Source organism: Pygoscelis adeliae, unplaced genomic scaffold (assembly GCF_000699105.1).
Source record: "Pygoscelis adeliae isolate BGI_AS28 unplaced genomic scaffold, ASM69910v1 Scaffold67, whole genome shotgun sequence".
Lineage (NCBI taxonomy): Eukaryota > Metazoa > Chordata > Aves > Sphenisciformes > Spheniscidae > Pygoscelis > Pygoscelis adeliae.
In genome coordinates this window covers 7,581,907-7,594,618 of record NW_008825271.1, presented here as the reverse complement: position 1 = coordinate 7,594,618, position 12,712 = coordinate 7,581,907, and the positions used below count along the sequence as shown (strand labels likewise).

At 45.0% G+C, this 12,712-nt stretch overlaps 1 protein-coding gene across 1 annotated transcript in view; it reads left to right on the top strand.

Moving 5' to 3' along the window:
* The window catches only part of FRMD4B (FERM domain containing 4B), an 89,306-nt gene that overhangs the window by 53,816 nt on the left and 22,778 nt on the right, over positions 1–12,712 (top strand). Inside the window, 4 exon segments of the mRNA XM_009329814.1 lie at positions 6,229–6,312; positions 7,501–7,566; positions 8,656–8,713; positions 9,659–9,745. Coding sequence (XP_009328089.1) covers positions 6,229–6,312; positions 7,501–7,566; positions 8,656–8,713; positions 9,659–9,745 — 295 coding nt within the window.

Here is a 12,712-nt window from a genome sequence, read left to right as displayed (position 1 = left end):
CAAGGCCCCGTGGGATTAGTAGGCGCTGCTGCCGCTCCTCCTGAGAGTCAGGCAGGGCTCGGGAAGCAGAGACATTAGCCTAAAGGAGCAGGGCTGGAGCTGGAGGTGAGGCCCGGGGGTCCAAGGCTGTGGTCCAGCCTGTGCTAAGTGTGGGGAAGGGTTGCCCAGCCCCAGCCTTGCTTTGTGTTTGGAGCAGGTCCCTCTCGAGCTGCGAAACTAAAGCTGTTGTTGCAGCATAGCGTGGGAATCCACAGCATGGCCGCAGCATAGACGTACAAGCAGCCTGGCGTTGAAAAAGCCATCTGCACTGCTTATCGTGTTCCTTTTCATGTACAGGGTTTGGAAGGCTCTTAGAAATGCTCCTTCAAATACCTTTCTGAGCAGACGGTTCCTATCTGGTATTCAAGTGGCAGACTTTGCAGCCCTACCCCAGGCAAAGCTCCCTGCTGCCTAAGGGGGGGTTAAGGTTCAGCTCTGGCTGTCCTGTGCCAATGGGAGCCCCTTGTTCATGGCCTTTCCAGATCCTGGTCTTCCTTCAATAGAAAAATAACTTTCTTGAGTGTGCCAGCAGACCATAAACTGAAAGGTTGGGAAATGATGGGAAACGTCTGGCATTTGTCACAAGAGAGGATTTGTCAGAGAGCACATTTCAAAATCCTGCTGCCAAGATCCTGCTGCTCTGACATACTCAAAAGCTGCTAAATCCATTGGCTCTCCCCATACCTTCCCTGCTCTGTCTTCCAACCCCCCCCCCTTTTTTCTCTTGCACTTTTAACCCCACTCACTTATTTTTATTTTTTTTTTCCCCCTCTGGTGCCTTGCTGCTTCCTCCTCACACCTGTTTCTTGTGGTACCTTGAAAGGCAGACCAACCTCCACGGGAGCGCGAGGTTGCCACGCTCTGCCCTTCCGTTTATTTTAAAACAAAACAAAAACCTACAGAAAAGGCACCTGTTGCTGAAGCAGTCCAGCTGCAGTGTGACGGTCCGTGGTGCCGGCTCTCATCTGTGAACATATGGAACGGGAACACCTCGGTGATGCTACCCTAAGCCTGGTCGCTTTAGGAAGTCACCTTAGGGCCAGGCTGAGGTGTGGGCAGCCGCACGGGATGTTCCTGTACTGCTATAGCATTGCTTGTAATCGCATAGCAAAGGAATTCGGTGGTTATTCTTAAGAAACAGGACCGTTACTAACATCATCTGAGTAACCTGACCAGCCCTCTGAAAACTTAGGTTGTCAGCTTTTAAGTATCTAATCTAATTGTGTGCTGTTTCTATTTGTTTTGCTAGCTCTGAATATCTTGAACAGAATAAGAAGAAAAATCCTAATGGAAAGTTTTTGAAGCATCTTTACGATGCGTGGTAATATTGTATGGTCCTTTAGCTGTGAAGGTCCACGTTTCCTTGTATGTCACATGCTGTTCTCAGAAGTGTCTGCTGATTTTTAGGTGTCCGTGAAATAACTGTCAGGTTAACTTGAGAGGTTGGTCGATGTTTTCCAAAAACAAGGCCACGCTAAATTCTACCCGTGGTGTGCCTAAAATTCATTTCAAGAATTAACCGAATATAAAATAGTGACGTTCAGAAAGACCCAGGAGCTGACTTATTCTAATGATTGCATAGACACACAAGAGTAGGTATTTACGTGAGGTCAAGAGGCTTCGAGAATAGAGGAAAATCACTATACAATGCACTTTCCCCAGTGATAAATTCCTACCTTACAAAGTGTTATCAGCACGATTCAGCAGAGGCAGACACACCTGCCATCACTTTAGTCAGTTAAAAGTTGTCTGAAGTCCTATGCTTATCAAGTTGTTAGTATTTACAAAGATGGTGTGGGCTGATAAGCTCTTATATTATAGTCCAGTATATTGCTTTTGCTGCTCTGGGTGTGTCTGTTGTTCTTCATGTTTTATGCTAATCTCATTAACCACATCTTATTACATCTAAGCTCTTAACCTGCGTTAGCAACAGGCATAAGCTCTTTTTGACAGTGGGCGCAGGGAAAAGCCTGGGGAGCCATTGACAAATGGTCCTAATTAGCACAGTTCTGTGAATCTTTGCCTAGCAGGGAGTGTTGTGTCATTCGACTACAAGCTGTGAAGAAGCACTTTCTGGGAGCATAAATATGTAAGTCTCTTAATTTTCAGTAATGTGCTTTAGGCAGAGCGTGCCACGATAGTCTGGCTTGGTTCCTTCCCAGATTTTTGGTGGGGTTTTAGCGAGATGCCTAAAATTTCACTGTGACGTCAGCGGGTTGTAGGAAGCACGTGGGGTTGGTTCTGGTTTGCTGCTAGAGATAGTAGTTTGAATGTGGGAACTCCTATTCATAGTACGGTACATGGTTAAATATTGCTATTGGTTATTTTAGAGACGAGCTGCCCTTCCATCTCCATAGAGCTGGCACGGATGAGCAGGGCGTGCTGCTGGGACAGTATCTTGCCCAACGTTTGTTCGTGTTGGGACGGAAAATTAAATATGGACAGCACCAAGAATGCAAGCTGAGGTTTGGTTTGAGGAGGGTCTGATGTAGATTTTAATTTACATTGCCCAGATCAATTCAAGTTCTGCTCGATACCTGCCAGAGAGAAAATTCCCCCGTTTAGAGGGTGGAATAGGAAGGAAAGGGTCCGTCTGCTGGTTTTCTTTAATTCTTCTCCATGGTGGAAAAATACTTGAGATGAGTGTCTTATATTCTTCTCCTGGGGAATAAACAAACCTTTTGCCAAAAAATATTCAGTCCCATTGACTCTGGGTGGTTTAAGTTTATGTATTGAAATTATGCCAAGAACCACCAGTCAAGAAGCCCTCTCTGTAGCAGAGGTCAGATTAAATGCAAGTGGGCCTCTCCGTCCCGACAGCCAAGTCCTCCTCCTGATGAGAACCAACCGTGGACACGCCAGATAGAACACTGGTGTGTTTGGCTGGTAGATAGCGGGGACGGTTGGATGTCTGGAGCCGGGGTTGTCTGCCCTGTGATTTCTGTGTCGCCTTGTGATCGTTGTGAAACCGAACAGGAACAGGTAATAATTGGAACTGTCGCTCCTGCTGTCTGGAGTTGTCACCTCTGGGGGACGGCTGGGTCTCGGAGGGCTTGGGAACGTGATCCTGAAGGTCAAGGGGAGAGGTGGTGCAGATGAAGTGATAATGAACTCTGTGGAAGGAGGGGGAGGACCGTTTGAGGCTTTTATCCCTGAAGCCGTGAATCATCCCAAATGCTAATCCTTGGGCATGCGGTCAGCAGATCTGGGCTGCCGTGTGCCAGCCTGCACTCTGAAGGCATCCAGCGTACAAGGAGCTGTGCCTTGTTTCTCCCAGGTCTTTTACGTTTTTCTAGGATTGTTTCATGCTTTATCTTACAATTATGCAGGAAAAAAAAAAATCCTCATGTGGCTTCTCAGACACTTTCAGGCCTTGTAAGTCCATTTTGATGGACTCCCTCCGGTTGCAGATGGATGGGATGGTGTGTCTGAACCTCAGGGTATGAGGTTGGGTCCCTTCAGGAAGGCAAGTCCCAAGGGCCAACTTCGCCTTGTAAAAGAAGTGTATCCTCTGCTACTGCGAGAAGCTGGATGGGTTTGTACGTTGGCAGAAGAACAGAGAAGGTCCAGCTCTGCTGTAAATTGTCACAGGTCCATGGACTCTGCCTGCTAACAAACTGCACCAGGGCCCATGGTTCTGGGTCAGTGCTGGAGGGACGTGCCCCGCGTCACGGCACAGACGTGGTTGCAGCCCTTTGGTCACTATACACCCCAGCTCAGAGCCACAAACCTTGTCAGGGAGGTGGGTGCGCTGGCTGGCTGGTGCTCGGTTTAAATTCAGCAGTAGACATTTCTATATTGATGAGCTGCTACTCATCACTCAAGCTTAACTAGTGCCCTCGTTTTGGCGTTTGGTGGGGGTAAAGTAAGTAGCTACTCAACCAGGTCCAGAGGCGAGGGGCTCGAAAACCAAACGGGGAAGGCGAGTAGCCCCGTGGAGGCCACGAGTTGTGCAAAAGGTGGCATTTCAGAGCATGGTAGGATGCAGCCGCCAGGATTTGTGGCGTTTCTGCAGAGCCTCGGTGACGGTGAGCCTACTGGCCCCATGATAGTTGGCGAAGGAGAGCTTGGGACCTCTCCCCGCAGCTGCGGTGGTGGCAGCTGGGGGCTCACCTGTCGCCTGTGCCCAGCTGCCTCTGCCGGAGCTCAGCTCTGGCTTCCCGGCATCAGCCTCCTTAGTGCTTCAGCCCTCGCTTGGGCGTTTTGTTGTTCGCTGGCAACAAGGTTTCTAAATAGGGGTTTAGAGACCAACCATTAAACCTCTGATTATGAATATTGAGGGTTGAGAATCTACGGAGAAACAGCTCTTTGGTTTAGTAAAAATGAGCTATTTTGTTATTGCTTCCTTCCAAAACCTCTCCTAATTCACTGTGTTTCCCTGCCAGCCCTGACTGCTGCAGCAGCCATTGCAGTTATGAGTCAGGCTTAAAAATAGGAGGAAATTATTATTTTAATAATCAATTATCCTGCAAGTCTATGACTGAAGTTGGAAGGGACCTCAGGAGGTCATCTGGCCGAACCTCCTGCTCTGAGAGGAGTCAGCTGTGAGATCAGGCCAGGTTGCTCAGGGCTTGTTTTTTTGGTTTGGGGTTTTTTTTGGTTTTTTTTCTCTGGTTTCTGAGGCCTCAGGAGGGTGTGCTCTGTCTGCATTTTCGTGTGTCCCTACAAAACCCTGGTAATCTACCTCCTCGCTGCAAGCTGAGGTGTCCTGCAGCCTTTTGATCCCATCAAAATGGGCTTTGAATAAAACTCCCTCAGCTTTTGTGAACGTTGGCTGCATTTGAGTGTTGGGGGGAGAGATCCTGATTTTTCTACCCAGCTGTCCCCGTTTGTGGCACTTGGGTGCTGGCCAGCTTGCAAAGAAAAGTGCATATTCCTGGCAGAAGAGCGCCGGCCCGGCAAAGCTCAGCAGCAACAGCGCCTCGGCGCTAATTGACCTCCTTCTTGGCAACTTCATCAAAGACATTGGAGAATAAATAGGCTGTTGATTGAACTGTTTCCTCGTCCCCAGAGGTGGTCCCTCTTAGTCAGGGTTGAGGCACATTGTCAGGGCTGGGGAAGGAGCTGGCAGAGCGATTATTAGCCTGTGCTTGCCGAGGAACAAAAAAAGCTTTAATTTACCGCGCCTTCCATGTGACATCTGCCATGAGATGGAAACGTGGTAGGCGTTTGCTCCGTCTGCAGAGGTTGATCCGCGGTGCCCACGGAGCAGATTTCTGTGCTCTGGTCCACTCTACTGGTGCACAGGGTGCTGATTTTGAGGGAAGAGGGGGAACATAGCTCAGGTGACATCTCTAATAGTGGAGTCGGATGAAAACAGAGGTCAGGAGCAGGAAAACATCTTCAAGGAAAGCCTGGGTGCAGAAGTCGAGGCGGATGCTGGTGGACGTGACTGATGCATTCTTTACATAGAAAAGTCATGTTTGTGCTTGTTGGCGCTGCTGCGAAGGCATGCAGAAATCCTGCAGAAATGAGGCGTGCAAGTTTCAGCTGATTAATTAATGAAGCATATAAAGAGAAAATATTAACCATTTTACTGATGCCTGTAAATAGGTTTTTAAATATTCTGCTGGGGGTTTTTGTGACAAATTGCATTCACATACTTCAGCACCCTTTATTTTGTTCCAGGCTGGGCCTGGAGTCCAAAATATTTGAACTTTCTGTAGAATGAGCAGTCCAGGAAAACTATTTTCAGTGAAAATATTTTGAGGTATATGAACTGAAACCTTTTGTTTTGAATCAGATCAGTGTTAAACTCTGATATTTGACAAATACCATGCTGCTTCATGAAATTTATTTTCTAGAGGTAGGATTTTAGCTAAAGATAGAGCAAAAATTAGCACTACAAGCCTTGTTTTTGGGCAGAGGCTTTCTTTCTGCAGCTGTTTCAGGGCTCATTCTGCACTCGGCAAATAGAGTGAGTGTGTGCAAAGTAAATATTGGTGCGGTGCTCCCGCCGCAGTGGCCTGAGAATCACGTGTTTGTATAATGAGTTACAACATGAGTCTGCATGACACCATATACATCACCGTCATGTGAGAGGGCCTATAGAGTTACGTTGCTATGACAGGCTGATATGGGGCAACGCACCATGTTCTTGGGTAGCAAATACAGCCCTTTCCTTCTGCTGAAACTAATGATTGCATCTGTGATTCACTAGCAGTGACTCTGCCATTTTTGGGTTTTTAGTGATGAAAACACTAGAAAAGACTTGAAGACACTGCCTGTCTTTCCTACCAAGACACTGCAGGAGCATCCATCACTCGCTTACTGGTGAGCTATTCGATTTAAAATGTAAATCATTGCTATGAATGGTAATGACAAGATCACTTTTAAACAGTTTTGCAAACTCTTGTAAAAGTTTTCAGCCTGTATGATATAGGACTTGGAGTTAATTGCTCGTGTTCAAGCATTTCCAGTTTTTAGAAGGTTATAAATTATGCAAGATCCAATGCAAATCCCTCATTGAAAGTTTGCTCAAATTAAATTGCTGGATCAGAAACTGCTGGATCAGAATATGTGGGGACCGTGCATTAGAAAGAGCTGAAAACTGAACTCCAGCCAAGCCTGGCTTTGCAAAGAGCACCTTGCTCTTCAGCTGTCACACAGTAGAGCCTCTGTGGTGGGTTGACCTTGGCTGGCTGCCAGATGCCCACCCAGCTGCTCTCCTCAACAGGACAGGGAGAGAAAATAAGCTAGAAAAGCTGGAAACAGAAAGGCAGGTCTACTTTTGTGGCTTGAATCTGGTGCAAATGAACACAGCATTTGGCATGAATCAACGATATTGTTTCCTTGGAATTGATGTCCTTTGTGCAAGTTTGACTCCCTCGTTTGTTTCATTTTTTTAGGCTTGATGTGTACCTGATGGGTTTTCAAGTATACTGGTACTTGCTTATGATTTGTTTTTTTCAGAATGAGTACTGCTGGGTTTTCCTTTGCTTTCAAGCGTCTGACACTTAAATGCGTATTTTATTTCGCATTCCGCTAAAACAAAATGTTGAAGTATGTAACAGGAAAAATGCAAAAGGGTCATTGCTGACAAATCTGTATTTCTTCACCTATGAAATGTCAGGGGAAAACATTTCTGGTTTAACTTCTTCTGTCTTACATATGGAGCATTAACCATCCTTTGAAGTTTTGGTCCTTTAGAATGTGAAAATGAATTTATACAATTAGTACCATTATTCTGCAGCAGCATCTGCAGCAGAGCAGGCTGATCTGAAACGATTCGTTAATTAGTCTGGAACGCGGCATGCGATGGCAGGGATCAGCCAGGCAGCTCCACGCTGCTTAATGAAGGGTGGGAAAGAAATCGGTAAGAAACAGAATGTAAACCAGAGCGAGAAATGTACAGAGGGACACTTCTCCGCATGCTGAGCAGGCGTCTGAATTTCGACAGATGCTGTCACACATGAAAAAAGTCATTGAGTCTCTAAATTGGGTTTTGTGCTTGTTTTGCAGTGAGGACAGAGTAATTGAGCATTATACACAAATTAAAGGTCTGACCAGAGGACAAGCCATTGTTCGGTGAGTATGACACTTGTTAATTTGTGAAGATGATCTTTTTACTTTTTTTTTTTCCTTCTTTTTTGTTGAGAAGTGGCAATGCAGGCTGTTCTGGTCATTATTGCTTGCAAACTTTACCGTTTGTATCTGTCAGATTCTTTTTTATTGAGTTATATTTCAAAGTTAAAGTGTTTGAAGTTTCAGCTTTCACAGGCTTCCAGTTCAGGTTGTGTGTCCTCATTCAGATACCTCAAATACAAAAGAAATTATTTGGACCTTACTTTATCGGAAGGCTTTTCTCCATACCCTGCTTGCTACCAATTAGTTTTCACACCAAACTCTTAAGGGCGAGTATTACCTTAGGTCCTGTAAAAAAAAACCAAATGCGGGTTTGTTGAAATGTTCAGAATTCGGCTTTCAAAAGAACAAGGTCTTCCGAGATGCATACAGAGCCCATGGAATTTTATTTCTTTAATTTACCGTTAGTACTACTGTACTTCCTACAGGCAAATGCAGTGGGACATGGTACAAACCGAGAAATTTGAGATGATTGCCGTGGCTGCATGTAGACAACTTGCAGTTTTCCTCATGTAGCTCGGTGCCTGCAACTCTGTCTCAATAATTCAGGGGCTCCTTTCAATAGAAACAAGGGAAAAAATTGTCTGTTCAGTGGTTGTCTGAATTGTCTCATGAAACAGTTGTACAACTGCATAAACACTTGCATTTGGAGCCTATCCATTGTAACCAAAGCACCATAATGGAATAATTATAGGCAGGTCTTCACCACCAACGTTTCCAAAAAGGCTCATGTGTTCAGTTCAGAATTTTTGCTTTCAGTTCTCTGACCTTCTGATACCAGACTGAATGTTTTGTTGTATGAGAGATTTTCCATTTGCTTTAGCTGGGCCAAAATGTCACATCTTTCCCTGAGCCAGGATGCTAAGTTTTTTCTGAAAACATGGGCCTTTGATTATTAAGACCGCCAAAATATGCAAATGATAAATGACATGTCCTGAACGTATGTGTGAAAAATACACGTGTGAAAAATATTTTAATAGATACTATTCCCGCCGGAGAAAATCATCTGATAGGCTATAAATCTGTCTACAGGTACATGAAAGTGGTAGAAGCTTTGCCAACATATGGAGTTCATTACTATGGAGTAAAGGTTAGTAAATGCCCATAGATGATGTGATTGCTTAGCTTATTACGTGTGATTACATTCCTATAGGAGTAGTTTGATGATTCAGTACTCTTCTATCAGAATTAAAACCCCCATTTTTCAACCTCTCTAATTTTTCCCCCTTCAATATTCTTTAAAAATTGTTTCCAGAGAGCAGCAAAGCATTACGTGCTACAGGAGACGGAAAGGAACCTTTGTGAAACCTTCTGTAATCCTATGAGGAGCTAAATTCATTTCAGCTTAATTAAACTGGATATCACTTCTAGATCAGACGCAGTCAATAGTTTCCCCAGAGACACTTCTAATCAAGATTTAAAAAAAAAAACAATGTCGAAAAGACTGCTTCTAAGTGGCAGGTGATTAGTGGGTGCGTACTTGGAGTGGGGAAATGCTGAGATATATTTTTTGAGAGTGATGGAAATACACCATTTATTCCCATTTGTAGAGCAGAGCCTGGGCCAAAGTGTTTTGTGCAGAAGAGCTCAGCAGAGATGATGTCTCCTTACTTTGAGTCATGGCCATGACTGTGGTACCTGAGAAGCTGATGTTTTGCGCTGTTCTCTCCTCCTTCAGCTGTCCGTGCCTGAATTTAGTGGATGTAGCCATTGGCCGGAGTTTTTTTTTTCTGTCGCATATCCTTCCCCCCTTCACAGCCACTCCTGCAACGAGTGACACCCCCTTGTTTCAGCAGCACTGTCGCTTTTTTGTCCACTTTGCACAACCGCCACGTAGTTTCTTGACTCTGTCCTAGGAAGGCAGGGGGAGAAAGTTTCGACATTCACCCCAGCAATCCACTTCACATCAATTTGTTTGCAAAAAATGTCTTTGTTCCGTACCTACTCGTACTTGTCACAGAATGAAATGGGCTGTAATCTTGGAATTGCTTAATTCTTAAGTAGCTCTTGGTTCATGTAGACATACATTTTTCAGGATAAACAAGGAATCCCGTGGTGGCTTGGAATAAGTTACAAAGGAATAGGCCAGTACGACTTACAAGACAAAGTTAAGCCCAGAAAAGTAAGTTTTTTGCATCTAATTTTTTTATGGGGGGAGGCGGGATGGTGTTGCATGTCAGAATATACTTTTTTAAGCTGTTGCTTATTACACTAGTAAGCAAAAGACCAAGGGTGGGAGGGAGGAGAATTCTGCTGGCACCGAGGCAGTAAAACTCTCCCTCTCACATAGATAGTGGAAACTCCCTTTGGGAGCTTTGGCTCATGTGTCATCTTGAGTTTGGTGGTCTCAGGACAGTCTGGACAGGAATTTTGGCAGCCTCCAGGGATAACTACAGAAGTATGGAGCAATTGGGTTTCTGCAAGTCCCAAACTAAACGCCTTGTACTCAAGCCGTGTTTTCACTTGGCTTTTGTAGGTGTTTTTTGTGTATGAAGTGATAAAAGGCTCCACTGATATCCGTGAAATACAAGAGGAACTGCGTGAAACTGCAGGCCTGTTTAGGCAACTGTATGTTTCCATGATGCAATGAATTGTAAGGGGGGATTGAGAGTAAATGCCAAATACTGGAGGTCGTTCTTCTCCTTTTCCACCCCTGTGCTCCCCAGCGTGTCTCCTGCAGAGTGAACCCTGCCAACGACCTCCCTTGTTGTTTAAACAGGGAAGAGGGTCCCGTATCGCACTGCTGGCTCCCTCAAAGCCCCTGTCAGCCAGCCCTAACAGGCTCTTCTGCCAGCAGCCTTGGAAAACCCATCATGCAGCCCAAGCACACGATGTGTTGGGAGCTTGCCCAGTCCTGTAGCTGTATACGTCTTCCTGCGACAGGACTGAGCCCTGACAGTCTTTGAAGAGTTATTTAACCCGCTTGGCTGGGGGGAAGAGCCAGGACTGCACATGCAGGGGCCGTGCTGTTGGGTCGGGTGTGTGTGGTCATGTCTTTGTTGGAAAATCTAAGCTGTGAGGAGATGGAGACCTGGGGTTTTGCTGTTCTCCTTCCCCGGGAATGATCTGGGCAGGAGTTCACATGAAGTGAGTGCTTCCTGCCAGGGAATTTTACATTTGCAAAACGATATTGTTTAGTGTATTTGTGCCAAAAAAGACATCTTAACCAAACTTCCTTGTTAATTCCCCTTCAAGCTTCCAACTTCATCTTCTCTTTTTCCAGAGCAGGCTATGACTTGGTTTCTTTTGGTATATTTATATACCTGTGTGTCCAAGGTTGAACTCACATGTCCTTCCTTTGCTTTGTTTAGTAAAGCACATAGTTTTGTCCCAGGTCTCTCTTACCATGCCTGTTCCAAATGACAGGGACACAAGAGGAACTCTAGAAAATCAAGTCAATGTTAACGCAGCCATTGATCGTCCAAAGAGAGCATTGATGAGCTCCTCTTCCTCTTGAGCACTTCCCTGTTTTTAGGCAACATCTACAAGATTTGCTGGTCAGGTCAAGCACAGATCATGCTCTAGCCAAGATGTCCAGCTGTGACCAGCAACGCTCTCCAAGAAAATGCAGCCTGCCTGGCTGGAAGCGTTGCTTTGCCAAGCAGTTTTTATGCTTGTGGGAATTCAGTTTACAACATCAACCAGGCAGATTAAGAAAATTTTTTAAGGTCAGCAGGGCCCAGATACCAAGTCACACCCTGCTACGGTTAGTTATGAGGCGTTGCCTTTGAACGCAGCAGGAGTTGTGTTTAAGAAGAATAAAATAAAAACCAAAGGTCACTTCTGTAGTGGAAGTGTTACAACGGAAGTTATAATAGTTGTCTGCTTTACTGTAATCATACAACAGAGGATAGAGATTAAAAGGGAAGGTGGGAGAAAGGAGCCTAAATGGAGAGGGAAGGTTTAATGCCAATAAGCTGATTGAAAAAGTGGGGATGGATATGGCTGTAGTATCCTTATGGATTTGTGTCTGGTGTTAATAGGAGGGGACAAAAATGGCTTAAGCCATAGCTTGAGTCATGAATACTTTTAACATGTGGCTAAATATGCAAACAGTTTCTTTATAAAAAAGGTGGTTTGGGGTTTGAAATACAAAGTGCACTTCTGATGCGATTCATAGCAGTAATCGCAGTCAGATCGCTTTTTTGGGGGGGAAAGCAGGCGCTGGGTCTAGAGAGGCACCCACGTCCAGACTTGGTTTTGGAGTTAAAATGTTGAGACACTGCTGTTTATTTCAGCGTAGCTATAGCCTTGCTGCCTGTGATGCAGCAGGCAGAAGTTTCCTTCTAACCAGTATTGTTGTTTGTTCATATTTATTAATGTATCGGAATGTATTTCAGAGAGAGAAGAGTCTGTATAGCTTGCCTGAATCTCTGAGGAGTCAGCAAGCATGGTCCTTTCCAAAGCAGCAGGCAAGAGGGGCGTGGGGTGTAAACTGTGTCTGTCTTTTGGAGCAGGGGTGCTGGTTTTGCTGGATTTAGCAGAATTTTCTTGCTTTGCTTTTCGGGATGGAGCCAAGCTCACAACTGCCACGTGCTGGTGTTATCCTGCTGTTTATACTGTGGATCAAAAGTGCTGTTGTGTTTTATCCCTAGCCATCTGGGGAAGAGCATCCTTATTGTGCTCCACCTCTCCAGTTAGTGATGTTTAAATATACATGCAGCTGATTAACTCAATAAAAGGGAAAGGCTGAGTCCAAGTCTAATGAAGACCAAGCTGGCCTTTCCTAATTTTAAAGAAGCAGGTGATCTCTGGGTGTGCAAACCTCTGATACCGGCTGCAGTGGGAAAGCTGCTGAGTTTCAGGTGGGAGGCTTTAAAGAAGAATTGGTGGCTGTGCTCCAGCTGAATTGACACCAGGCAGTTTTATGCTGTTCCCCATGTCTTTTGTGCAATGTTAATGGCTGCTGTCAGGCACAGATGCATTTGTTTAATGTGTTCATCACAGGCGTCTAGTAAGAGCTAAGTCCATATTCAGAATTAAAAAAAAAAATACATATATTTAAAAAATTAAGTGCACCCATTAACACAGTGTCAATTAATTCCCAACAAATACAACCATCCTCCCCCAAAAGAGAAATTTTTGCTTT